Below are 27,898 nucleotides of genomic sequence, written 5' to 3' on the forward strand. Positions count from 1 at the left end.
AAAAAATAAAATAAACAAAAAACCAAACTTGAATTCAATGCAACCCAACAAAAATCATTTAAAACAAAACAAACTGAGCCTCAAAATTTAAAACACAGCCCTCTTTCACTTGTTTCACTCCTAGAACAATAAAGTGATAACCACAAACATAAGACAGTTTCAGATAACAAAAAAAAAAAAAAAAATTACACACACTCACACTGGTTATCATAGAGAGAGATGACAGGGCTTGTGATGGTTACAAAGGGAGCTGGGTGTGGTGGTGGTGGTGGTGGTGGTGGTGGTGGTAAAGGAACAAAGGGAGTGAAGAGCTCAGAGGAAGAGCAAAACCAGCTTTCACTGGTGACGTTTCTAATGACTGCTCTGAGGAAATCAATGGTGGCTTGTCGAGTTGATAGTGGAGAAGATGTGATGTCAACTGTTCATCACATGGAGATCGGATGGCCCACCAACGTGCAACATATTACACATGTGACATTCGATAGGTTCAATGGCTTTCTGGGTCTGCCTGTGGAGTTTGAGGTTGAGATCCCAGGTCGAGTTCCAAGTGCTAGGTAATGAAAAAAATTTTGCCTTTGGTTTCTGGGTGGGTTTGGTTTTGTTAGAATTTATTTGGGTTTTGCTTGGAATGCTTGAAATTGTAGACTTTTTTTTCTTTTTCTTTGGCAGCTAATTAGATCTGACAGAGTAGTAACAGCAACCAAGTTGATTTTATTTTGTTTATTTTTTAACTACAACTATGGTCTTAGAGAGAGGGAGATTTGCGTAGGACCTGAGATTTTAGCTGCATTTGAGCAGACTGGAACTCAGATTTCAAATACATTTGAGCTGAAATTTCTCTCTCTTTTAGCTTAATATATTGTGAGTTTATGGATGGTTTATTTAGGGCTTTGAAGCTTGGAAAAAATGTGGTGATCAAAAGACATAAACCTCATCTTTTCGTAGAGTAAGTGGAGTAATGGAGACATGGCAATGCTGAGCTTTATGTTGTTTGTCAGTTTTGTTTCTTCAAAAATATTTTCTGATGAAAAAAAAAAATTCTACTAATACTAAGCCAAACATTTCTACTAGTAATAGTAAATTTCTGTATTCAAAGAAATTCTTGTATTTTTATTAGCAGGAAAATTTATGGATATTTGGGAATGTATTAGTCACTGGAAGGGAGTCCCAACTATATTTGGGGAACTCGTTTGAACTGATGAGTTGGGATCTTGTTAGTGTCCCAGGCCTTTGTAAACTCCTAATGGTATAGATGAGATCGGGTTTTGCTTATTAGATCTCTCTAGCCACAAAATCTATGCAAATTGGATTTAATCCTAAATTCCTTTACATTTAGTTCCTATCAAGAATGTTTATTTTCTCTACTGTTCCATTTTTATCATGTTCACTTTTGTATCTTTTGCTTTTCAATTTTCGCCTCAACAATTTGCAAGGAACTCAAATTGATTCAAAATTTCCCCCCCTATCTTACCCTACTTGTTATCCATAGCATGGACACAACGACACAACAATTCTTAAAAAATTAGGACTTGATAAGGTGGAGATACCACAATTAATTGATTACTATATATTATATATATAGTAATTTTATTTATTTATAGGCCTATTTCATGTTTATTTATAAATTTTCAATACACGCATGCAGAAGTGTCCCTGGCGTGTTGGACACGGACTTGAAGTTTTGAAGTGTCCATGCTTCTTAGTATGTTATCTTCTTATGATTTAAATCCATTTTTTGTGGATTGTTCTAACTTTTTATTCTGAAATTTTGTAGTGCAAGTGTGTTTGGTGTATCCGCGGAGTCAATGCAATGCTCTTATGATTCAAAAGGAAATAGCGTACCAACCATACTCTTGCTAATGCAGGAGCGCTTATACTCTCAAGAAGGCCTAAAGGTACTAGTTGATTGAATTTTGTTATTAGTTTACTTGCATGTAGTTGCTTGTATGATAATAAGTTTCCTTAAGTGAATTTCATTTTTTGTAGGCAGAAGGAATTTTCAGGATAAACCCAGAGAATAGCAAAGAGGAGCATGTAAGGGACCAGCTGAACAGGGGTATTGTCCCTGACAATATCGATGTCCATTGCTTGGCAGGGCTTATAAAAGCCTGGTTCCGTGAACTTCCTTCAGGAGTCCTTGATGGGCTTTCTCCTGAACAAGTTCTCCAATGCAACACTGAAGAAGAATCTGTTGAGCTTGTGAGTCAGCTAAAGCCAACTGATGCTGCATTGCTTAATTGGGCAGTTGATCTTATGGCTGATGTTGTTGAAGAAGAGGAATCTAACAAGATGAATGCCAGAAACATTGCCATGGTTTTTGCTCCAAATATGACTCAGGTAAAAAACCATCATCTAGTTAGCATTTTGGAATCGCCTCTCTTGCTTAAGGAAGCAGTAAAATTAAAATAATGGATTTCTTTTTCTCTTTTTTGGCTTTTAAACACAAGAAAGATATGTTCAAAGTGGTAACCAATAATATGTTTAAAGTTGGCATTGTTAATCAATTTCGTTAAGTAAATTTACATTTTATTTTTCTTTGATTAGATGTCTGATCCATTGACGGCTCTAATGCATGCTGTTCAAGTAATGAACTTGCTCAAAACCCTGATTATGAGAACACTAAGAGAACGTGAAGAGTCTGCAACCGGAGCATATTCACCTATGTCATCTCGTTCATCTAATCAGCAAACTGATGAGGATTTTGACAGTCAACAAGAGATGGATATCAGCTGTGAATCAAGAGGACCATTATCAGATTGTGATGATGATGATGATGATGATGATAATGTCCCTTATGAACACTGCAGTGAAGATGAAGATGAAGTTGAGGCGAGGTCTTTAGGTGAGATAGAAGAATGCTTCTTAAGACAATTGGATGAGAGTAATGACACTCAAAATAGTTTGTCGGAACAACCAGCAAATGTTTTGCGGATAGAAAGTGTGGAGTGTGGTAACGATGGTGTGTCATCCGAGGAAATAAAGAATGGAAATCCTGGTTTGAGATCAAGTGATGTAGAAGACTTGGGGACTAGTCTTACAGCTGTGGAATCAAAGACTGATACAGAGAGCACATCAATAGGATGTGCAAGCACAGATGACATGGAGATGATGGATAGTATGGATTTCATTTCACCCATGCCATTGTTTGCGTCTACTTAAACTCCTTTACTGGTTTTATTTGACCAGTGGTAATATACTTTGTTTGCTCTCTACAATCATGTTTGCTTGTGTAAATTAATACGGCAATGGGTGTGAGGCTTGTGTTAAAGTGAAGTAGGGAGTGTTTGCTTTTGGATTGTGAAAGAGCCACGATTCAGCTTATGGCTGAACTTGTGCTTGTTCTTTATCTTTCAGTAGTGAACAATTTCTAACCTTGACATTTTCAGATTGGAAGGAATTGTTGTCCAATTCCAGTCTGTCTTCTTGTTTAGCACTTTGAAAGTTTGTATTGAATTCTTAGGGAGCTTGATTTAATTTGGTCTGAAATTCAGCTTGTTATGTATACCTGATTGACATGTCTTGTATGGTTAGAATTCAAGGGACCTGAGTCTTCAGTCATTGTATTATGCTAATGTTGGAGTCCTTAGTAGGAAAATTGGAAAACACATGTCAACGGAAAATGTTCTTGGGCATCAACAGAAAACAAATTTAATAGACTTCACACCTCAATAAAAAATTTAAAATCATAACTTCTCTCTCTTTTGCCACCACAAACCAACTGTTGATCGTTATTGGTTGACTTTTTCCCAATTGAAGATTTTTACTCAAAAATGTTGTTTTCTCAGATACAGTTACATTTAAATTCCAAATTTGGGATTTCTTTTTTATTTATTATTTATTTAAGGTTCTCAAATAAAGCAAAAATATAGGAAATATTTTCTCATCTAAAAATGTTATCTTATTTTTGGAATTGCAACCAGACACGAATTTTGTAGAAAATATTTTTCATCAAAACATACAGAGTTTTAGTAATTTTGTAATCACAATGTGATCACTTACAAAAATAAAATAAATGGAGAAAAGTATCCTAAGTAACTACCTTTTAGGGATGCTACGAGGAATAAAAAATGGTTTATGTTTTCAATGAAATGCAATAAAAATTTAAATAAGATTGCTCCATTTCCTGTAGAAGATCTTGCTTTGCCAAACTATCTCCCTCATATTTCTATCAACTATTGAAAAAAGGGGTCAGTTAGTTTAGATGCTCTTCAAGTAATTAATTTTTACCAATGATCTCTCTTCTTTTACAAGTTTTTACCTTTCACCCCTCATAAACATGTTTAATATTGAGATAGTGGAACCTAATCTAATCATGAACCACTTGCTTGCTAATTGCATGTCTTTCAAATTATCCTTTCAAATGATAGTGCCAACCTAATATTCTTTGTAATCTGAGCTTAGATGCGGCCACTGTGTTGAATATGGAAAACCCAATTATCATCTCTTCACTGTGATGCCCTCTTGGTTGCTTTCTCCTCCACTATGTAAGAGAACACTGTAAGAAGTTTCTACCATATTTATTGCCTTCCAGTCATCTTCTTCCCAAGCTCCTCCACTGTCCTGGTTGTTAAAGAGGAAAAGGGCACCAAAGAATGTGATTTGATCTCCTAATGCAAAGCCTTGAATGGTCTTAGTTGAACTAGAACCAGGCATATCTCCCTGCAATATCAAGCTCCATTAAAAATTTCATATACAAAGAAGTTAGCTGCAACGTACAGCTCTTGAGATCTATGGAATTGGGTTAGTAACAAAATCACCATAGCAAGGTTTCAGTAATGCATAAAGAAGAATATTGAAGGCAAACATGCCTTGTATGAAGAGTTAAATGTTATCTTGTCTATTACTATTAGCACATGTACAGTTGTTTGAACCTAATCTAATGAACAAAACCACTACCCTCTCACCCTCTCTCTTTCGAAAGCCACTCATAAAGAAGACAAATCCAAAAGAGAATTCTATGAAACAAACATAGAAAAGACTAAAGAGCTGAGAAAAAAAAAGAGAACTTTTTTAGGATGCCAGGCATGTCTCCCAAAATAGTCTGCTCCTCTCTGCCTCATTCATCGAATCCTTACTTGTATCGACAGAAACACTTGATTTTTGATGGCCCATTAGCTTCCAATCTTGTTTACCAGTAGATTTTCTATAACTAAGGACCTCATCTTTATCTTCATCTTCATCCTCTCCCTCATCATCATCATCGTCACCACCACCATCATCATCGTCATCATCATGAACACACGGTTGAATATCAGAATCATCAACCTCACTCACTCTAGGAAAATCAGATAAATCAAAGATACATGACTCAGCATCATCATCATCACCCATAGCAATGTCTTGGCCAATTTTATCATCACCACCACCCTTTATGGTATTACAGTCACCTTCAGAATCTCCTGTTGCTTCAAAGAGCAAGAAAGAAGATACGTCCACAACATTCTCCAAGTTCATCTTCTTTTTCCACAATGAAAACAAATCTTTTGTAAACATGGAGTCTCTCTCTCTCTCAATTTTGTCACACTTTAAAAATTCTAAAATAATTTCCAAGTCTGCCTCTATATATACGAAATTATAAATAGACGCTTATAAAGATAATAAAAAATCTAAAGTAAGAACGTGGGCTCTCTTGTTTGACACTTTATTAAGTAGTGGTGGGCTGGCTTTCTAAGTTAACCTCCTCAAATTGAACTTTTATTGTCGAAAACAATGGGGAAAAAAATGATTATTTTATTTTAGTTAATAAAATACAAGTAAACTGGATTAAAGTGTGGCTGTTCTTCTAGAACAAAGACAACTAATGCATGCCAAAACTGGTTCAACCCAATCTTCTAGAAAAGAAAGCAACAATTTATGTCGATGGACCAACTTATCCATCTAGAAGGGAATTCCACATATCCTTACACGTGTATGGCACATGGTTTTCAATTATTATTCGACATTTCAATTATTATTCGACATTTCTATTCCATTTGATAATAACTTGTACTACACTAGTTTTTTTTTTTTTTTTTTTTAATTTTTTTAGAGGTTAGAGAACACAAAATGAGTAGAGGGAACAAACTAGTGCAACTTTAGAGCGTGGATATAGGGAAAACCATGGGATTTGAACTTATCTGTTTCTATTTTCCTAATTTTTAGTGGAACTTGTTTGTCTTTTTGGAGAATTATTAGGTACTCCTAGAGTACCATAAATGCGTACTCTCCCCTTTCACATGAATTGTGAGTCACACCATGAATTTAATTAGTAGGACACAAAATTATATGAGAGGAAGGAGTATACATTTACTGTACTCCGAGAATACTCAATAATTTTCCTATCTTTTTTGGTAAACTTCTAGCAAATATTAAGTAGGCAACACGAGATCAAGTTGCTTTTTTTAAACGTGAATATAGGAATACTCGTGTTATTATTCATATTAAAGACAACCAAAATTCACCCAATTCTCAAATTAACCTATAATCAGTCATTACAATTTACAACAATGTTGTAGATTTTTGGAAACTAGAAAATGGTTATTTTCCCGTTTTAAAATAGAATTTCGAAGACAGTTGAAAGTATGTTTTTAATACCATAGTTGTAAATAGATTTGTTCAGAAACAAAGCTAGAACTTGAAGTTAGAAGAGCAACTTTGCTACTAGTTGCATGTGGCTGCTCCAGCTTCTACCTCTGTTGCTTAACTGCTAAGGTTTTTTTTTATTAATTAATTAATTAATTAATATTTTTTATGTGTGCGTTTGCTATTGGTAAGGAAAAAATTATTTTGTTTAAAATTTTTTAAAGGACTGAGTTGTTTATTTTCGGTAAAATTGGTTTATTGAGCTTAATTGTTTTTAAGCTATTATTGCTGTTAGGCTAATTTTTTTGGACTTGTATATTTTGTTTTAGATTTTAGCTTTATAAATTTTTTTATGCCCTTTAAAATGAGGAAAATGTTAGAATTACAAATGACCCTAGCTACAAACTAATAAGAATTTACTACCTCAGTAATTTGTAAAAAAGTTTTTTATTATAGTATTACTCTTAAAAGAATCAATGATATTGTTAAAGGGGCAAAGTGTAATTTTATAAAACAAAATTGCTAAAATTTATATAGATATATATATACACACACATACTAATATTTTTTTACAAAAAAATTAGGGGGGGGGGGGGGGGCATTGCCCCTCATGGTCAAAGTCTCCCTCTGTCTTTTTATTGATACATGAGCTCTACTCCCTTAATCATTATCCAAAAAATTAAAAAAATAATCATTATCCAAAAAATAAAAATTAATCTATGCCTATTTTTTTGAAATTTTTAAAAATTGTTCTTATAAGTGAGAGCCAAAAATGTATAATGTAAAAATTATTATCTGAAAAACAGTTTTAATTTCAATTTTTGAAAATTGTTTTCATACTATTTTGATTACAAAAACAAAATTCTTCCTACCAAACAGGTAATGAAGTTTCACCTCTCTTTTTTTTTCTTTTTTTCTTTTTTGAGAAAGTTTCGCTTATTCTAGATTAAAAAAAAAAGTTCATAGATGATAAGGAATATAATGTAACATTATGTGTCCGTTTGGCATGATTAATTTTGCCAACTTATTTTTGCTATTATTCATGGGTTTCATTGCACTTTTTAATACTATTCATAGGTCCACTATACTATTTCAGTTAATTTTTACTTTTATCTACCATATTTTTAGCAAAAAATATTCAGTTTCAGCAAAATAAGTGGATTTTCAGCAAAAAATATTCAGTTTCAGCAAAAATATTCAGTTTCAGCAAAAAACTCTATAGGTGGATTTTGACCACAGGACTAGGATCTATGTAATTTATTTACTTGTATTGTGTGGGTCTTTCCTTTTTGGTTAAGGTAAAGCAACTTAAGACATTAGGTGGGGTAAGTAAACATTCATGATTCATTCAGTCCATGATTATCCATTTCCTTATAGAAAAGAAAGGAAGTTTCAATGTATTATAGGCAAAATTACTGAAGTATATGAAAAGTTATGGGTCAGGAGTCATGACTGAATAATCTGCAATTCAACATTATTGGCTGTTGAACAATTTGGAAAATAGACAAACATGGTCATACATTACATGATCGAAACGTGCTCATTACACACAATAGGATAACAGGCCCACATGTCCATTAAAAACCGATATATACGACCAAAAAAAATGGAAAAAGTTCAAGTTGAAATTTGGCAAAAATTACGTAAATTCATCAATTTGTCCAAAAATCCATATCTGCTTGACTTTTGCGGCAGCACACCTCCAATTCCATTACATGTCAACTTTTGTACGAGTTTGCTTTGCGTTATTATATGTACAAACTCAGAATAACATAACGTGTATTAAAAAGCACACGTAAATCATGAGGGCCCATAAAATGTAAACATCTGATTAAAGCAAAATAACTATAAATCAACCACGTGTAATTGCTGTCCTGTTTGGTTTAGCAGACAAATACCCACCAAAGATCACAAAAAATTTGTCATGTTTATATGATATTATTATGGATTTGGTTGAATAATTTAATTAATCTAAGTTTTAAGCAGTTAAATAAGTTTTGCTGAATAATTTTTTCTAGAGAAAAGTTGAGGGCCCATCTCTGTGTTTCATACCTAATCAATAAAAAAGGAAAAGGAAAATAGTTTTAATATTAATTTTTTTTTTCATTTATGGATATATCTTAATCAAAATAATATTAGAAAGGGAGGTCCTACCTGGCACCAAGATCATATCCTAACCATTTCACAACTAAAACAGTACGAAAAGATCTGCTTCCACGCATTTCCGCCAAATACAGCCTTTGTTTTTAAAGCAATGCTATAGATGTAAAATTTCGTAATCAATTTTACAATTTATTAAGGTGACAAGTTGTGATTAGAATATCACTTTCATGTTGACACATCATTTACACCACTTTTATAATGCATTAAAATTTTAGTCACCGGACTTATTGTTGTTTTGATTTTACTAAAGTATGTACTCTGCTATAAAATTCAGCATATTACATGCAAGGGGAACAAATTTAAAGGCCTAGAAGGATGATGTTAGGACTCATGTGCAAGATAAATTATTTGAATTAGTTTAGTGATAGAATATGGCTTCCTAGATAGATTAGTATTGCTATTTATTTGTATTCAAATTAATTTCTAGATTCATGTATATATATATATATATATAAATAAAAATAAAAATCCTAGATTATTAGCAAAAAAAAAAAAAAAAATCCTATATTTTAGGATATCTTGATTTCTATGCTTTAGAATTTCTTGATGAGGTTATGCTATTAATGGCTATTTATGTACGTTGAATGCAATAAAAATTAAGCAAAAAATTAACCCAAACAGTCTATTATACTTTAATGCGATGATCACTTTACAAATATAAGTGCTTGTGGAGTATGGAGAACAAGGGACCGGAGTCCAAGTCTCCAAAAGAGAGTTTCACACACATATAAGACTAGAGTAGAATTTCTATCTTGCATTCAAAAAAAATTATAAAAAAATAAAATTCAGGAGGCTAGTTGCCTTGAATTGAGTAGAGGGGGTTGGTCGGTGTTCTACAACCATGAACCATACTTATAACCTGTTTGAAGCCATTTTCAGCATTATGCTGGGGACTGAAAATCCTACCCTTCTTGTAATACAGAAACTGAAAATGCATTAGGATTGCTACAGGCAAGAATAGAGTGAGTATCAAACCAAGAATTGAACCCAAAATGCAACCTTTTCCCTATTACTGAAAACCATTCAAAAAAACCAATCCCACAAGCAATTCTATAAACAGGTAGCTTGGATTGACATCATAGAACGGGTAAATTCCAGGCTACACAAGATATTTAGAGCACCAGACTCATCATACTAGTAGCAGATAAGATATCTTGTAAAAAAAGGATCTTGGACCACCTTCAGATAGTTTCTAAAAGGGTGTGTATCATTATGGGCCTTGTAAACAGTAATGATGCCCTTGTTCCTTTATTTTGGGAAGTTTGCCTTACTGATAAATGACAAGTCATCCGAAAAGCTAAAACTACTTGGTAATAGTTATTTCAGTTAGTTTAACATTAACATCAGGTGTCTGCAGACAACAGTCACATGCTGCATGTTCTGCTGTCCACATCTAATAAATGAAGAACTTTGAAAACACAACCAATAGGTTGGAACTGACTAACTAGGGGGTTTAAGACTTGAAAATTTCTACAAAGATGTTGAAATAACTCCAGCGAGTGCAAGGAAAGAAAATAGGCTGTGTCAAATTATGTACCAACAAAAATTCAATTCTACTGTTCTCCAACCATGTTATGACCAAGACCAAATGCCTGAACCTGAAACCATGATACCAAAAAAGATTGATTTTTTAGAATGAACCAGATTAATAGATAGAATGATCAAACACCCATCACCAAAATATGAGAATGTGCTTATGGAGTTGGGGATAGGACAAAGTTATCATTTTCACAGTGTCAAATCTTCAAATTACCTCCCATGCCCTCACCAACACACCCGGAAATTAAGCATCAATTAGGCTGGTGCGTAGTAGCCATTTCAATCAATGCCAAAATACTTAATACAAAAAAATATTGACTTTTGGAAAAACCACATCAATGTTCAGTTGAAGTGATAACAAGACTAATTGTTTGACAAGTGAAACAACATAATGGTCAAATCATCCCCCAAAAATTCCGTTTCTGCTTCCTCATTATTGAACTCTGAAAAAGACTAAAAGATGCACTCCACACTGTTACTAAAGCTTTATGATGATGCCAGAACTGAAATAAGCATAAGTACTGGACAGATGGACATTGGACGTCTGGTTGTACGGCTAAGATAAAACACCTGTACAAATATTAGAGACAAACTATTAAAACTATGCAACTTTTTTTTTTTTTGGGTACTAACTATATTAAAAATATGCAGCTAAAGCAGAGGAAAAGCTGAATTATATTTTGATTCAGAAAAAACCCCAAAAAGACTATCATATTTGGCATTTCAACACCACAAAGTTAAAAATATGCAAATATAGCCACCACAATGAAAAACTTGAAACCACATTTAGCTGCTGCTGCTGCCCACTGCCCACTCTGTCCAGATTTCTCAATCATGCTTTTGTATTATCACCCTGAATTCTGAGAAATAGAACCCATCATTCAATTTAAAAGACTAGGTTTCCAGGGTTTCATCTTCTTTCTCGGCTATACAATGGAATCCTCCCAACTGCTTTTAATTTCAACATTGGTATTAATAGCCGTGAAGTTTTACACATGATCTTAACCAGAGAAATTGCGCAGTTACTGGTTACAGTGCAGACTTCCAAATGAACTTATTTCAAGTCAACCCCTGGAAGGCCTAACTGAACTCTTTACCAAAGAGGCAAAGCATACAAGAAGACAACTTTTTTTTTTTTTTGATAGGTAAGAAAGTAACATTATTAATAGAAAAGAAGAAAAGAGACACAACATTCATGATAGTGAACAAAAAACAACAAAGAAACAACAAAGAAATAAAGGAATCAAAAACCTATTCTAGGAGACAAAAGAAAATCAATAATAGTAGAACAATCCGAAAGACCCCAACACTGAGACCAATTGAAGAGAGTCCGTTGGCACAAATCTAACAAGTAGGCCAGTGATTTCTTGATATCTTCAAAAAAACGCCGATTACATTCAAACCAAATAGTCCACATCAAACAGCCTGGAACTAAATTCCAAATATGGGAATTATATTTCCCAAGCCAATGGTGCCAACAACATAGTAAGTCTACAACCGAACCTGACATGACCCAATCAATCCTAAATAGCTGAAGCATATGCATCCACATAGAATGAGCTAACGGGCAAAAAATAAGAAGGTGATCCACAGATTCCTCATTACAACAGCACATACAACAACAATTTGCCAAGGGACAACCACAGAGCATAAGATTATCCAAAGTGAGAATCTGGCCATGCACTGCCAGAGTTAACATAATAACTAAAGAAATCAATTCCAAGACAATTTAGTTCTTCCATGCTTTGTGACGTAAAATTTCCTGGTGAAATTTTTTTAATTGCGTAATATATAAGAAAGCAAATGTAAAGTCAACAACTATAGTTCCACATCTGAGCAGTGTATATTAGTCTGTATACTGAACTCTAGATTAACAGCCTAAAACACCAATATGGAGACCAAATCTCCCTATAAGTGATATTGAAAGAATAGTTTTGCAAAAGGAACATCACTCGATAATACTCTGAAGGAGTAAGTACACAAATCAAGACAATATAAACTTGGCATGCATGATAGGGGGTGGAAAAGATACAAGATTCATCATAATTACAAATAATCAGCCTGATGAGATTAGAAATTCACAATTGAAGACCAGTTCAGTTACATGATAATGATGCCAAGATTAAACGAACAGAAAGTGGAAACTATAGATCTTCTGTAAGGCCAAGGGCAAAATACCTTCACCAGCATTGAAAAAATGGGAGCATGGTAATGCTTCTCTTCATTCTTTCCCCCATTGATATAGACTGCCTCAGTCTTGCTTAGAATATTGGACTGGTTGTAGCAAGGAAGCACCAACAGAGACCAGAGAATGTAGAATCCACAATTGCCCTTCAACAGCAGTGACGTTCAGGAAGGTAAATACTCATTAACAAAAAAAAATTTATATGCCAACACATGCTAAGACTTCAATTGAAAAAAATACCTGAATTTTACATCAAATGAACCATCCAGGGAACATATATATATTGGGTATGTAACCATCCATGGAACATATATCTAACATTTTCAAATAAATGACTGAAAGAGAAAATTGCTTCCAACATGTAACTGAAAAAACCAACATGTTGAAACAACCTGACATTGTGATGAGTAAAATTGAAGCAGGGCAATTGAATATCTATTTGGTAATCTACCTAAATGGTTATGATTGATAGTAGCATATGGGGAACAACCTGAATGTAAAAGGAAAAAATGTCTTCAACAGATACAACATGGACAAGCACTAAGGATTGATTATAGAACAATTTTTGGCCAGGAAGACTGCTTGTGCTGACTACTCAATATCTATGAACTTCACAGGCATTTCACACACTCACAGAGGGAGAGAGATAGAGACTTAAAGAATTAAAGTACAGCACACAATTTTCAAAATACACAGGAGATCGATACATGATATTTTTCGAAATAGATTGTCAACACCCCTGCATAAATTATGCAGATGAGGAAATGAGACCCAAAAAGAAAAGGGAAACACAATGAAAAAAGAATCTTTGAACCAAAGAGAGAGAGAGAGAGATCATCATGATTGTTTCCACAAAAATATGACTAAAAGATGTTTTCTGGGGAAAAATCAATAAATTAATTATGAATGTCTAATGTACTTCCATGATACACAAATTACAAATTGTATTAGCACAGAAATGCACCATGAATTACAAGTTTCTGGGATTTCAATCCCATGAGGCAATTACAAGTTGGATGGAGCAACCCATTGGAGCGCACTTAATCTCAAGTCCACCCCAAATAATGATATTGCAGTGAATATGACCAGGTTGCATGCGACCACAAATCATTAAGAATTCTACTTTTTCCTCTTTGACTTGCCCTCAGCTCAATAAGGTTTAGTCTGTTTGTTATCTCTCTTTAGCTGAACCTTTAATTTCTTGCCACCTAATTGAAATCCATTCATCACGCTAATAGCGGATTGAGCGTCCTCTGGTGAGTCATAGCTAACGAATCCTGCAAATAGTGTTAATCGTTAGAGATGGAAATATCGATATAAACTATGTCATACGGAAGGTTAACTAGACAATAGAAATCTTGATATAACTTATGTCAGATGGAAGGTTAACTAGACCATGTGCTCACCAAAACATTTGCTAACACCAGTTGCTTTGTCAACAAAAACCTTAGCACTCAAGACCCTACCAAATCCCTGAAAAGCAGTTGAAAGTTCTTGATCTCCAAATTCTTGAGGTATGTGATAAATAAATAGATTAGCGCCAGGTGGACCTATGTCAGAGGAGACAAAATACTTAACTGAATAACACCACCAAGAACTTCCCCCAAAAAAAAACACTAAAAAACAAGAGACAACACAAAAACAGAATGAAATATAGATAACAACCTTCAACCTGACCCCCAGAACCTTTTCCTGTGCTGGAAGATGTTGCAGAGTTACTGCTTACAACTGCAGGTGGCACTGACCGAGGTGAACTACTCAAAGGCCGATGGCTGAACATTCCTCCATGATATGCCAGGGGATGCTGAAGACCATGATAAGCAGATCCCATATAACTAGTAGGAGGGATTGCATAATTTCTAGGGTTCATACTGGGGCCAAGGTCAGGTGCAATTCCACGCAATGCATTTCCTTGGTTTACCGTAGGAATCATACTATGAAATCCAGGTTGATTCTGCATTGGTGGCAAGCGATATTGCATAAGTCCATATCCGGGAGCCTACAGAAAAAGGGAGATGACCATTACAATCTGAACTTTACTAAGATACAAGATCAACAGAGTCAATGACAAAACCATTCAATCAAGACATGATTTCTAGGAGGCAAGATGGTGCAATAATGGAGCATGGTTACAAAGTGCTAAAATGTATTTATGATATGTGTGTGTGTGTGTGTGTGTGTGTGTGTGTGTGTGTGTGTGTGTGTGTGTTTGACAGCTGCGAAACCAACCTGATAACCAAATCCATTATATTGGGGAACATAACCCAATGGTAAAGCTCCAAATAACGAAGGATGTTGTGAATCAGTACTTGGCACATTAGAAGCCTGAGATTGAGCTTTCTGAGCCCTCCGAGCTTGCCTTTCTTTTTCAGTATCTGCCCACTTGACAACCAAAGGAACACTAGATCCCTATTAGAGCAAAAGATGATCAGATTCAGATTACCAGATCAACCAATGCTGAGCTATTTATATGTATAAGCAAATAACAGACACAAACTAACTCAACTCAATCAGCCCCACTACTTGGGAAAGATTAAAGACGATAGAAGAGATGGTACTAAAATGAATTTCCACTAAAATGTATAATATGCACCAACCTCCATTTTATGCTTTCCATTGATAGCATCCAGGGCTGCAATGGCTTGTTCTTTTGTCTCATACTTTAAAAATGCACAGCCTGCAATAGAAAAAGGCAATACAGAACAACCAATAAATAAGCTAAGGCCTGGTGAAGTTAATAATTTTAGCAGTTGACAAGCAATCAAGACAGAAAAGAATGCAAGATTTTTAACAAGTACCTTTACTAGTTTGCTGAGAGCCTCGTAATATCTGTAAGTCCTTTATAGTTCCGTATGTAGAGAAGAGAGCAGAAACTTCAGCTTCAGAAACATTCTTTGGAAGCATGCCGACGAAGAGCTTGTGTTCTGGACAGCAGGCACAGTCAAAATTATTTATCAGGTTACACAACATGCAACGTAGGATAAAGACTTCAATGAAGAAGAGAAAAAAACTTTGCATCAAGTAAGGAGAACTGAAGCAGCAACAATCACAGGAACCATCTTAATGACAAAATATGTAATAAAAATAATAAATATTACACCTAGTCTTTCCAACTCGCCATCAGCATACTTCACTTGCAACGGACTAGATGCCTGAATTGGACAGAAAGAACAGGACGCCTTACAATCAGAGTGAGAAAAATATGAATATATCACACATTAATGCTACAGAGATAACATAAGCTGTACAAAGTCAGTGAAGTCTGGGGCGAGAATTCAGGTGATTAAAATACCAAGAACTCTATGAATTTTCTGTCTGTCTTTTTAAATATTTTTAATTAACTTCACATACATAAATATTCCTACTTGGCTCAATAACAAATCACAATTGCTATACAGGCAAAGGCAAGAGCCCAAATGAGAAGCTTGCCTGGGCAATCACTTGAAGGTCCAGCAAGGCCTACATAGGGCTCCGCCAGTCACTTTAACACCTAGGTCAGAAAATGCCAAATTGCATGAGCAAAATTTTTAATCACATTGGTCCATATATCAACCTGCTAATCATGATTTTTGGTGCATAAATCAGACAAAAATAGGAATTTCCTAAAATGTGAAAATAAATACTCTATTCGAAGTTCTGAACAATGTTAACAAAGTTAGGCCAATTCGCATTTCCCTTATAATTCATTTAACCTATTACTAATTTTTTCTATTCAGTATTTCACAGCCAAGAAAAAATCAAAATTATTCCTCTAAACTAAAGTTTTCATTGTCAATTAGCTCTTGCTAATGGATCTAATCTAATCTCATCTCAAGCCACAATAATTGGCCAATTTCTCATTCCATGCCATTTGTCTTCATAATCTGCTACAACTTGTCATAAATTGACCTTTTTTTTTTTACCCACATACCAATTATGTGTTAGCATTTGCTAATTACAATAGGCATTCCAGCAAGACATTCCCTAGCCCTTACCAAAAAATTTTTTCTATGTGATTAGGCAACATGATCATACTACCAACATCACTGTCAGCTGCGAAGTATCTAACAAATTATCTATGAATCAAATGGATGACATTGTTTGGAATGGCTTGCAGTCCAAATCCACGAGGAAATGAAAGAAATTAATATAAGCTAGATCAATTCTCATTGTCCATGGAACATAACTATGTTTTTATTCAAGTATAACACAGACCCTAAAGTTGTTGTGTCATAGTGTTAGAAAGAAAATATCTTACATTGTTCATTAGTTAGGTAAAATGATTAATCTGGCATGGGATACATGAACTCCCTGTAATTTACCGGATAAATTGATTAGTCGGGCAAGTAAATAACCATCTAGGTGCTTATGGGCCATGCATACACTACACTCATGTGACCGTTTCTGCATTGTAATGCTAGTCAAATATATTTCATAATTTCCTTCTAATATTTATCTTTTAGACTAGTGCTGCACTTTAGTAGTGCTACACTCAAAATTTTAACATTGTTAGAGCAAGCTGCCAGGATCTATTTACTAAGGTACCAACAGCCAATTATGTGTCTTGGTGTTGTATACCAATTTTTTTTTTTTTTTTTTTTCGGATTGGTAAATATGTTGCATACCAATGCTTATGCGCTAACAATCATGAACAATTGGTTAGTTGGAACTAATGTTATGCACCTAAGATATACCATTTTTCACATTAGTATAAGTAATAAAAAAGGACATATCAATTAAGAAAGTAATAGAGCATACAACCTTTGGTAGAATAGAATTGATGAAAACAATACATGTGGTCGATCCTAACTAATTTGTTGTGAATCCATAGTTGACCCCAAAATTTTAAGACTAAGGCTTTGCTCACAGTTTTGATTTATTTTTCTTCTACTGTTATACTCATGAACAACCTGAAACTCATAATGTACGCAATGCACCAAGTTACACATTAAAAAGTGAAAATATAAAGAAGACCAACAGCATTTACATTCACTAATTGTGATTAATGCGACATAATAGTAACCAAACATGCTATCAGAGATATATCCTTATCTTTTTGTATTCAAGCATAACAAACTAATTTCACAAAATTCTACATTGCTGACACAGCAAATCAGTCAATGTGGTAAAAATTTCCCCCAGCCTTTTTTAATTTGATGAAATTATAAAGTGTCAAAACCCAACAAAGAATCCCTAAAATTATGGCAATAGCGATCACACCTAAAATGCTTTCAATCAGTTTCTTAAACAAAGAGAAAAACTCTTTTAGGATAAAGAGAGAAAAGACATTTTTAAAAACAAAAAAAAAAAAGAACAAAGATTCTTTAAAGGGAAAAGGGGGAGATGAAATTTTGGTCATAAAGACACACAGCATTGATTTTCAAGTGCAAAGCGTCCATACAGTGTCAAATGTAAAGCTACACAAACACTCTAAAAACACCTTTTTCCCCCCATTAATCTGAAACAATTGATAGTTCACAACCCTCCACTCGCTGGATTCAAACTCCATAATTCTACCTTCAACCCAAACAAGCTACAGTACATATACAGTAAATCCACAGTGTTGTTCAGAATTCAATGCTAAACCCCAGCTATAAAAATTGCTATAAATGCCCACCGCTAAATAGCCATTTTTTCACAAACAGTTACACTGACACATACACCCCTTAATAGTCAACATCATTTTTATTTACAACAAAGCCCATAAATTTACCAATGCACCAGCTTTACAGTACAAAACCCAGTGGAAAACCAGTTCTTCTTTATTATTTTTACCACTTAGTCAAATATCAAAATTTTACACCAATAATAAGCACGCATTGTTAGTAGCAGTGGCTTCGAATTTCTAAAATAAAATAATAATAAAAAATTCTTAGAGATCGAAAATTGAACTAACCCCAGATAGAGTTTTCTTGTTGTGACACGCATTGACTGCCTTGTCTGCCTCTTCCCTCGTCGGACAAATCACAAAGCAACAACCTACAGAAACCAAAAAAAAAAATTAGGGTTCTCCAAACAAAGCCTTATAACACACTCAGAAACTTTTCGATTTGAACCCAAAGAAAATTCGAGAATGTGAGTTGAGAAAGAGAGAGAGAGAGAGAGAGAGAAAAAAAGAGAACGAACCACGCGAGGCGCGCGTGGTTTTGTCTTTGATGATGTTGACCTCGTCGACGAGAGCAACCTCTCTGAACATTGTGAGAAGCTGAACCTCCGTCATGTTCTTCGGTACTTGACCCACGAATAGCTTCACGCTCTCTTCGCTGCTACTCTCTCTTCTCTCTCTCTTCCCCTCCGCCATTAACGCTCACAGTTTCTCTCTCTCTCTCTCTCTGATTTCTCTCTCTAAATTCTTGCTTTGCTTTCTCTCTCTAGCGGTTTTTTTTTTATAATTTTTTTTTTTTGTTTGTTTGGAAAAAATGAGGTTTTTGATTTGTAAAATTTCGATTTCTACATCTATATAGTGGAGAAGGTGGATGGATCTTAGTTTGGATTTATTATAATTGAACTTTTTGTCTTTGGGTTTGGTTTTCTGTTTTATTTACCAACACTGCCATTTACAGCTGTGCTAGTAGCCTCGCGCTTTGTCAGACTGTGTGTAACTGAATTAACGTTAATGCCCCTTTTGTTTTGCAGACAAGGGAGCAGTTTGGTTTCGTTAGGTACTCAATTAAGTTACATTTCTTTTCTTTTCTTTTTTGATAAGCTTAAGGTACATTTCTTAGATTTCAGTTAATGGCGGAGACAAAAGTATTTATTTTTTGACCAAATTTAATATATAAGCTACACAGTTCACTATTACCCCTATAAATTAAATTAAAAACTCCATGCTATATATTGACCATTTTTATTTCACAATAAAGTACCATTTTTTTGGTTTCTCAAAAAAAAAAAAGTACCATTTTTTTATTATATATATATATATATATATAGGAGATTAGAATTCTAGATTTCTTCATTATAATTTTCAAGATATATCAATTGAGTTATAACTCATAAGTCTTTTTTTTTAAAAAAAATTATAAGACTCTTGACAATAAAATACAATATTTATTTAACAATAAGATCATATTGAAGAGTTGCGTAACTAATATAACATTACCTTCTTCTTCTTTTTCTTGTTTGACTTCTAATATAGATTTGGAGAATATCTTTCTTAATTGTTGGGGTGGGCTTTTTTCACAATTGCAGGTTGGGCTACCTCCTACTACGTTATGGCCCAATGGTTCTGGCTAGGAGAGCCAAGACTGACTTGACTGCAACACACCCCAAGCCAATTTGTGCACAAGCTAGAGCCCCTTTTTGCCAAGACCTTGGACATGCGACCACAGTAGAGAAAACTGTTACAAAAGAGTTATGGCGGGTAAGTGTAATATGACAATAATAAAGAGAATATGTTTACTGTCAGCCAGAAAATGGAAAATACTAAATCATGATCTTAATAAAGGAGGAAGCAATGCAGTAATATAAATGCAACATAAATAAGGTGATAACAATAAAGAAAAGGAAACAACACTAATGCTTGATCAATAAAATTAAGGAAGAACGGTTAGTTTGTCGTGCTTGATTTCTTTGCGGTGTTAAGTCTTGGAAGGGAACCACTCTTCAGTGTGGGTAATCTCACAAGGAAATCCTGCCATGAAAATTACTCATTTTGAGAGAATGAGCCTAAATGGCTTATCCTCAAATTTCTTAATTCTCACTAGAGAGTAGGCTTTTAGAGGAAGAGAAGAGAATAGCTTATTGGTGCATGCCCACTACCACACTCTTGTTTACTCTCTATTTTTCTCTCTAATTCTTTTTTTTCTTCTAAGTTTTCTATTCTAACTTTCACTCCCATTTTTGCTTTCTTTTCTCTCCGTTCTTTCTTGTTCTCTTCTGTTCTGTGGTTATGTTGTTGTTGTCCCCCCTTCCTTATTGTGCACGGCTGATGCCCTTTTGATACTGCCTGTCGTGACAGGTTTTTACTATTTTCCCCCTTAACCGCTTTTGTCCTGGCACGGGTGTCCTTCCCAGACCACCTACTGGTTTGTCAGCCGCCCAACCGTCACCATAAAGAGGTTTTGCGGCCTTACATTACTCAGAGCATCCATGTCTTTCGGTAAGAGAAGAGGTTGCTCCAAGACCTCGGCAAGGTAAGCCGAGTGCCCTTTTTAGAACTCTCTAATAGAAGAGTCCTGTGGGATGGCTTTACCATCCAATTCCAGTCACGGAGCCCAAGCATGTTACGGGAGTGCCTCGGCTGCAGTCAAATCGTCTATATGATCTGCCGGGGGTGACCTGTTTATCTTTCGCCATCTTTTGTTGTTTAGCCCACTTTTTAGGAGGTATCTCTCCTTCCTCCTTCTCCTGCTCTTTTCTTTTTTTTTCTTCTGGTTATCTATAGGTAGCAAATTAGTTTCGGTTGTGGTGGAGGGAGGGGGAAGGACGGGTGGTAAGGTTGCAGAGGTTGAGTTTTTGGGGCCTCTTTGGAAGATGACCCTCTTGTCCTACCGGCCATTATATCCCTCAATCCTTTCCTCGAATTTAAAGCCATCAACTCCTCCTCGGCTTCGCTATCTACTTCGACAGTTACCAGAGGGGGAAACTGGTTGTTGTCTTGTCAAGCTCACTCTCGGTGTCCGAGAGGTCAATAGGATTGATCCGCTCCTCTTCTTCCTGTTCTAATTGGAATTTATCTCTTCCTCAAGTGACAATTGAGAGGAGGAAGACTCTTCCCTGGGAGTTGCTACTTCGGAGTGTCTAAGAGGAATTGCGGCTATTGGGCGTATGAAAAGGATGATAGAGGGATCGTCAAGCAGATCCTATGAGGTGAGGAAATCTGATTTGGAGACGTCTATCTTTCTACGTCTACGGTCACCCGCGATGATCGCGTTACTAACGTCTTGGAAGGCACTCGATAGGGGTTCAAAGCCCATGATGAGATGGGTTTCCCTCAATTGCTCGTCTTCACTTACAAACACCTCGAATCTTAAAACTCTGTTAAGGTCTTGGATGTTGGAGAGATTCAAACGGGGTGCTATGTGTTGCTTATCTGCAAAAACATCCGGAAAGCCAAACATAGTTAGGCCGATATCGACGACCACCCAAAAAGAAACTAAAGTATAATAAAACTGTGAATGATAAAGTTAGAAGAACTAAACCCCATACTGAGGGACCTAATCCTATGGAGTCACACCTGGTGTTCCCTCCTCAACTGGACAGTGAAGACCGTCATACCACTCCTCGAAGACAATTAGATAGTCGTCCTTCATGCCTTTGTTAGATTTGGGAAGACACGATATAAGCCTAACTATGTTAGACCTAGACTTGAGGTAATACCCCACGCCCTTAAGTTTACGACACTCATAAATATGGACAACGTTGTGCCATGCGAGTCTCAAGCCCATTTGCTCGTTGAGAGCATCGACACAACCTAAAATTCTAAATATGTTAGGTACACATTGGTGCGGGCATAATCTATGGTTATACAGGTAATCTCGGGTTACATTCCCCATGGGAAGTGTCATTCCTCTTTCTAAAAATGTGATTATGGGAATGACAACTTCCCCTTCTTCCCTATTGGTATATATTTGGTCTGGGGCACAGTACCTTAAACCCACTCCTTGTGGAATGTGGTATTTAGCTCGGAAGCCCTCCATACCAGCGGGAGTGTCTACTAAACATTGTAATTTACCCATTTGGATGAAATAAAAATGAAGATTTAGGAAAAAGGGGTAAATTTAATCAGCCGAGGAGAATGGCCGAGGAGAAAAAGAATTCGTGGTGTGAAAACTTACAAAAGAAAGAACGGATGACGTTTCAGAGACTTCTTGGAAACTAAGAGAGAAAAGAATTCTTAAGGGCTAATTGATTTGCGAAGTGAGGAAAGGAAAGATAAGAAAGTTACACCCTTCCAAACGTTTTATATGAAAGGTGTAAATATAGCAGGAATTATCCCGCTGAAAATTTTGGGGAAATATCCTGGCCGTTAGATCTACATCCTACCGTTAAACGTGGAGGACAGAGCGCCGTCTAGAGCATTTAAAGGGGGCGTTGTGGGCTTCAAAGCGACGAGAACAGTTTCCAAGGAGGGAAACGACATTCTCACGTTTGGAAATTTGGTGAGCGTGCAGATGCCGTTGTGTTTGGTTAAAACTCCAATTTTATCCTCGGATGAGGAAGAAAAATGAAGTTTTGAAGGGCTATTGTGGCGACAAAAGGCCCAAGATGCATTTTTTGGGCCATGGGCTTAGCCGAGAACGTTTGATTGTCCGAGGATGGATTAATGATAAAAAACAATATCGAACTTACGGTTCTGGAAGCAAATGTAATAGGTGAGATGAATCTAAATAATCCGAGGAAGACTACCTCCTCTGCTGAGTACAGCAAGGATCTAGTGGTACGTCATGTTAACTAGAATGATATTCTAGAAGGTCTTGGAGATGAAAATATGGGAGAGAAAATGGCACAGAGAGTAAGGGGGGAAAGAAAAAGATCTTAGAGAAAACTGCTACCACCGCATCCGCATTGAATGCTCTGTGTCAAAGTCTCTGGCCGCATTTATGAGGAAGTGATACCTGAACAGTGATTTTCAGCCTTACAACTATGATCAAGAGACTTCCAAAAGAGGGGGATGAGACAAGTATCAAGGGGGGGGGGGGAAATCTAAAAGATGAGGAGGAAAAAAAGGACTATAAGAAGAGAGGAAGTTCTGTAGAGAGAGGAGGAAAAAATATTTGTAAAGAATCTTTAAAGTAAGCAGAAATATAAATATTTGGTTCTCGGCTTGAGTCCGAGAATAAATTTCATCTTATAAACTTGTTCATTTATATGGTTTTGTAGTCTCGGGTCATTGCCATGATTGTTCAAACTCATTAGAATCAAGATTTCTAACCCACACTTTACAAATTCATTGTATCGGGCTCTTTGGACCCACGTCCTCCTTTTTGTTGGGCCTGGGCACTAAATTGTGACCTTACAATCATTTATAAAAATAATGTAATTGCCAACTATATTCTATTGATCAGTAGCATAAGATTTTGTGGTATTATAAAGTTTGAAGTGAATTAAGTAAATATATGAGAATTTCATATTGGAAAAGTTAATACTCATTTTAGCTCTATGTTTCTCTTTTTTTCTTTTTTTGGAAAAAAATAATTAAGGACAGTTTGTGACAGGCTACCTTCTAGCAATGAAAGCAATATTTATTCTACTTTGGGTCACAACTAACAATTCCTGTGATCTATTCAAACTGGTATATATATGCTAATTATGACAATAAATTCCATTGGAAGAGAAGATTGCAGCACAACTTTGTTTACTTTTAATTGGTAAATTGATCTCCCAACTTCAATTATTGTAAAACAAAAATTTCCCTTTCTCAGCTTGAGTTTAACTAGAATAAAAAGTGACAGGTCCCTAAAAGCTTTGTTCTTTTTTGGTCATGATGCAACCCTAGCTAACACCACGCCAAAAAGGAGGGCACATCCATGTTTGTTTGGCTTTCTCAATTTCTTTTTCCTCGTTTACTTTGTTTGTTTGCAATTGATTCTCTCTCTCTCTTCCTTCATTTTTATTCGAAAATGATGGTGCATAGTATATTCTTGAGTCAAATGGTCACTATAGATGCAATGTACTATGTATCTGTCTACATTAGGAAAGAGGTACAAGTTATTCACGTAGTTAGCTTGTAGACAATGGGTTTTAGGTAACTATATAAGACCAATATGAAAAACAATTTCCTTCTATATACTTCTTGAACCGTCATTTCATCTACTAGTGGGAAATTAATGCTGACTTCAACCACTATAGATGGAAAAATACCTACCCATCTCTATTGCTTAAGCTTTGTATTAAATATAGGAAAAAAATTTTGTATATGTCCTAATCTTATGGATTATTATTGATTTTTTTTTTTTATACGTATGACTTTGACATGTTCTTATCTACTCACAGCAGCATGCATATAACATGTAGATTGCTGCAGATCAGTGAAACTTCTTATTGGACAATATTTTGTCATTCAATGTATAATATATCTAATAATGACTCAAAATTTCCCACTAAGAAATTGAAGGGTTCCTTTTCAATTTTTAATGGAAAAGTTTGCACTTTTTTTTTCTTTTGTGTTTTTTCTTCTTTAGTTTTTTATTCCCCTCAAACATAAAAGTATATTCTTTTATTAACATAAAAGTTTTTTATTATTATTCCCCTCAAACATAAAAATTCAGAATCAGTAGTCCATAAACACCCATGCTGAGTCCAAATTCAAATGAAAAGATAAATACATAAGTGGATTTAAAAAATCAATATAGACATACTTTTGTTACAATCTACTAAGTAATAATTTGAGTAACATCACTTTTATCTAAACTAAGTTTACTACTAACATTACTTTTATTATACACTAATTACAATCAATCACATTAATAGTGGTGAAAAATATTGTCTCCTTAAATTTATGGAGTTATTTTTTTACATACTTATTAGCATTTCTGTAACATATATATTCATCATAAATTTGTCCAGTGTAAGTACATATAATTTGAGACTATTTTGGACAACAACATATTAGAGCCAAGAAGTTGTACATGATACTTACAAGATATATATATATATATATATATATATATATATATATATATATATATATATTTTATATAGGATACAAGAAACTCTTTTTTTGCTAGAATTTGAGTAAAGATACTTTCACATAGGACTGAAAAGTTGTGAAACCAATGGAGAAATATATTCCCAATTTTTTTTCTTTTGAGAAATATATTCCCAATACTTGATTACTCATGATAGTAAACTGAAAACAAATATGAATTTCCAAATCAGGCACTGAGACTGAGAGTGAGAACTTCAGAATTTTGACCCAAAAAAAAAAAACAAATAAAAAAAAATATAAGAAAGATATTCAAAATCCAAAAAAGAAAAAAGACAATATATTATTTTCTGCCGTAGTTGACCAGCTTAGTATCTGGGTCATTGTCGTGTAAAGGAGTACGGATACCGTTACTTGTTGGTGTGTGGAGAGTGCATGAATGTTATTGTGATTAGAACAAAAGGTCAAAACCGTAAATTGGATAAGAAGGGTACAATGGTAGATAATAGTGAAAACTAAGGCACATGTATAAGTACGCCAGACTGTCCCGCCAAGCTCTTTTTTTTTTTTTTTTTTTAATGATTTCTAGTTAGCTCCTCCTCTTCCAAGGTGTTGTTGCCAATTGCCTAAGCTACTGTTCAAGTCTTTGCAGCAAGTGGCACTTTTCACCCTTGTTTAAGTCTCCACGTCCAAAGAGACAAAACACCACTCAAAGTTACCGACATTTACCTAGAAAAAAAAAAAAAAAAAAAAAAGTAGAGATACCTACTTTCACAACTTACTGATTTATAAGACGGTGCAAGTCCAATCCACCACTTTTTATTAACCAGTTGTATATGAGCAAATTAGACTATCAAGCTTGTAAAGGAAAATAAGCTATGGATCTAACAGTAGCAAAAGCTCATGAATAATAAAAATGGAAACTTTAACACTTTAACAATTAAAAAAATGTAAACACAAAACAAGGAAAGTAAGGAAGATGTGTAACATACATAGAAAACCCTTGGGAAAGGATGAAAAACCACAGTTGAGTGTGACAAAATATCCTTCACTCCTTAAAGCTTTCTATTATACGAAAGTATAGGTTTTTACATATGGCGACGTTCTTCCTAAAGAAAACCTTTTTTTACATCACTTTCCTACCCAAACTTTTGCCGTTTCCCTCTATCTTTCTTGCCTCTTGCCCTAATTGTTCAACAACATGTTCCTCTTATAGTAAGAGAAATGTTGTTAGGTACATAAGGAAAGGTGTCAAGCCCTCATTCCCCTCATTTAAACTCTAATACAACTATTGTATTATACTATGGCTAGAGGAGAGAGAAGACTTCCCAATGTTAGGGTAGTGCAATGAAGGGCGACTCTGCTACACCATGGAGGACAAGTGATTGATGAGGAAAGGGACATCAAGGAGGTCAGGAATGATACACATGCCTTTAGCAATGGTCCAGCACAAATTTAGCCAATGAGGGGTGTTCTATAGCTTCTAACCATAGGGGGGTTGTTATCTCCCTTTTACGCTGGTACTGGGTGTTCATGCCAAGAACATATTTCACTCTTCCCCAAGATAGTCGCACCGTTGGCACTAGCTGAAAGTACTCTTTCTTCAGCCAACGTTCTTTCCCCTTTCCTCACAATTGGCCCACATGTAGGGTCCGAATCCAGTCACATCAGAACTCAAGTTTGCCCCTGGCACCAGTCACAATCACACACAAATTAACAAGTTGTGAAATTCAGTATGAAAATAGGCGCATTGGTTTGAAAACTCAATGATACACTGCGAGTCCAATATACCACTTTTTTAACTAGTTAAAATCGCACACAAATCAGCAAGTTATGAAATTTGGTATGAAAACAAACATGTTTGTGGTATTGTTTTGAAAACTCAATAATACACTACGAGTCCAATCTACCACTTTTTTTTGAACAAGCCACAGTCCATACAAATTAGCAAGTCATAAAATTCGGTACGAAAACATATGTTTTCAGATGGTGTGGTTTTGAAAACTCAATGATAACATTGAGCACCATATGGAGTCACGTTAAAAAAAATTTGTTGTGATTTAAGTATCGTCGTTTTTTATTTGCATCCATTCCAACAAAAACATTGCGTGCCTAATTACCTCATCACCAGTCACCTCTACAGAATCTGGTTTGGGCCATAGCTATTTGGAAAGTGACAATACGAGTGGCACTCGTATTGTAGCTACTTTAAAAGATAAACTGAACCTAAAAGTTTTCATCTAAAAGTTTTCTCATTCACCCATCAAAGGTTGTAATTACTTTCCTTTTCAAAAGTGGCTTGATCAAGTTTTTATTATCTTGCATGATAGTTTTTTCGACTAGAATTTCTTTAGTCAAATGATCTCAAGTATGATGATATGGTGCGTGCAATATAGTCTTATCTATAATAGTATGTGGTAAAAATGAGTAAATTTAAGGTGTCTTCAATTATATATAGAAGAAATTGAAGAACTTTTACTGAATAGAATGTGTAGGTCCTCATGACAGTTGGAAACTTGGGCTCATATATAACCTTCAACTTTCGAGTTAGACCTGCCAAAAAAAAAAAAGGAATAAAATCTATGAATTTTCATATATATATATATATATATATATATATATATATATATATATATATATATATATATCACAGTAATGGATTGCGCAGATTAACTTTAAAATCCTTAAATTTCAGTTAAACAAAGTTGCAATATAAAGTTCTACTTTACGTTTGAGTTTTCATTTATGCATACCTAGAAAAACATTGGCAATTGAATATATATATACGTACGTTCGTTGCCCATTGAGCTCTATTTTATTTCTTAGTAAAATTGTTTCAACAGGAACTTTTTTACATAAAAGGTGGTTCTTTGTGGACCTAT

At 35.0% G+C, this 27,898-nt stretch overlaps 3 protein-coding genes across 3 annotated transcripts; 1 reads left to right on the forward strand and 2 right to left on the reverse strand.

Moving 5' to 3' along the window:
* Positions 1–3,474, forward strand: LOC142614003 (rho GTPase-activating protein 2). The gene is made up of 4 exons (XM_075786528.1): positions 1–554; positions 1,775–1,895; positions 1,987–2,337; positions 2,545–3,474. The coding sequence occupies exons 1-4, from the start codon at positions 220–222 to the stop codon at positions 3,157–3,159; spliced, it is 1,422 nt and encodes a 473-aa protein (XP_075642643.1). The 5' UTR covers positions 1–219; the 3' UTR covers positions 3,160–3,474.
* Positions 3,475–3,972: 498 nt separating this feature from the next.
* LOC142614004 (uncharacterized) lies at positions 3,973–5,604 on the reverse strand. The gene is made up of 2 exons (XM_075786529.1): positions 5,007–5,604; positions 3,973–4,659 (listed from the first exon to the last, which is right to left on the reverse strand). Exon 1 carries the CDS (start codon positions 5,491–5,493, stop codon positions 5,011–5,013), a length of 483 nt encoding a protein of 160 aa, XP_075642644.1. The 5' UTR covers positions 5,494–5,604; the 3' UTR covers positions 3,973–4,659; positions 5,007–5,010.
* A 7,717-nt stretch (positions 5,605–13,321) lies between these two features.
* LOC142613952 (RNA-binding protein BRN1) lies at positions 13,322–18,856 on the reverse strand. Its single transcript, XM_075786475.1, has 9 exons — positions 18,554–18,856; positions 18,324–18,406; positions 15,549–15,600; positions 15,247–15,372; positions 15,046–15,125; positions 14,678–14,857; positions 14,114–14,447; positions 13,855–13,998; positions 13,322–13,725 (listed from the first exon to the last, which is right to left on the reverse strand). The coding sequence occupies exons 1-9, from the start codon at positions 18,726–18,728 to the stop codon at positions 13,598–13,600; spliced, it is 1,302 nt and encodes a 433-aa protein (XP_075642590.1). The 5' UTR covers positions 18,729–18,856; the 3' UTR covers positions 13,322–13,597.
* Between the last annotated feature and the right edge of the window lie 9,042 nt (positions 18,857–27,898).

The sequence above is a fragment of the Castanea sativa genome, chromosome 10, assembly GCF_040712315.1.
Source record: "Castanea sativa cultivar Marrone di Chiusa Pesio chromosome 10, ASM4071231v1".
Taxonomy (NCBI): domain Eukaryota; kingdom Viridiplantae; phylum Streptophyta; class Magnoliopsida; order Fagales; family Fagaceae; genus Castanea; species Castanea sativa.

Coding starts and splice junctions, on each gene's coding strand:
- LOC142613952 (XM_075786475.1), bottom strand. CDS start 18,728: ATGGCGGAGGGGAAGAGAGAGAGAAGAGAGAGTAGCAGCGAAGAGAGC. Junction 18,407..18,553: donor AACCACGCGCGCCTCGCGTG/GTTCGTTCTCTT, acceptor TGGTTTCTGTAG/GTTGTTGCTTTGTGATTTGT. Junction 13,999..14,113: donor TTCTGGGGGTCAGGTTGAAG/GTTGTTATCTAT, acceptor CCTCTGACATAG/GTCCACCTGGCGCTAATCTA.
- LOC142614003 (XM_075786528.1), top strand. CDS start 220: ATGACAGGGCTTGTGATGGTTACAAAGGGAGCTGGGTGTGGTGGTGGT. Junction 1,896..1,986: donor ACTCTCAAGAAGGCCTAAAG/GTACTAGTTGAT, acceptor CATTTTTTGTAG/GCAGAAGGAATTTTCAGGAT. Junction 2,338..2,544: donor TTGCTCCAAATATGACTCAG/GTAAAAAACCAT, acceptor TTCTTTGATTAG/ATGTCTGATCCATTGACGGC.
- LOC142614004 (XM_075786529.1), bottom strand. CDS start 5,493: ATGTTTACAAAAGATTTGTTTTCATTGTGGAAAAAGAAGATGAACTTG.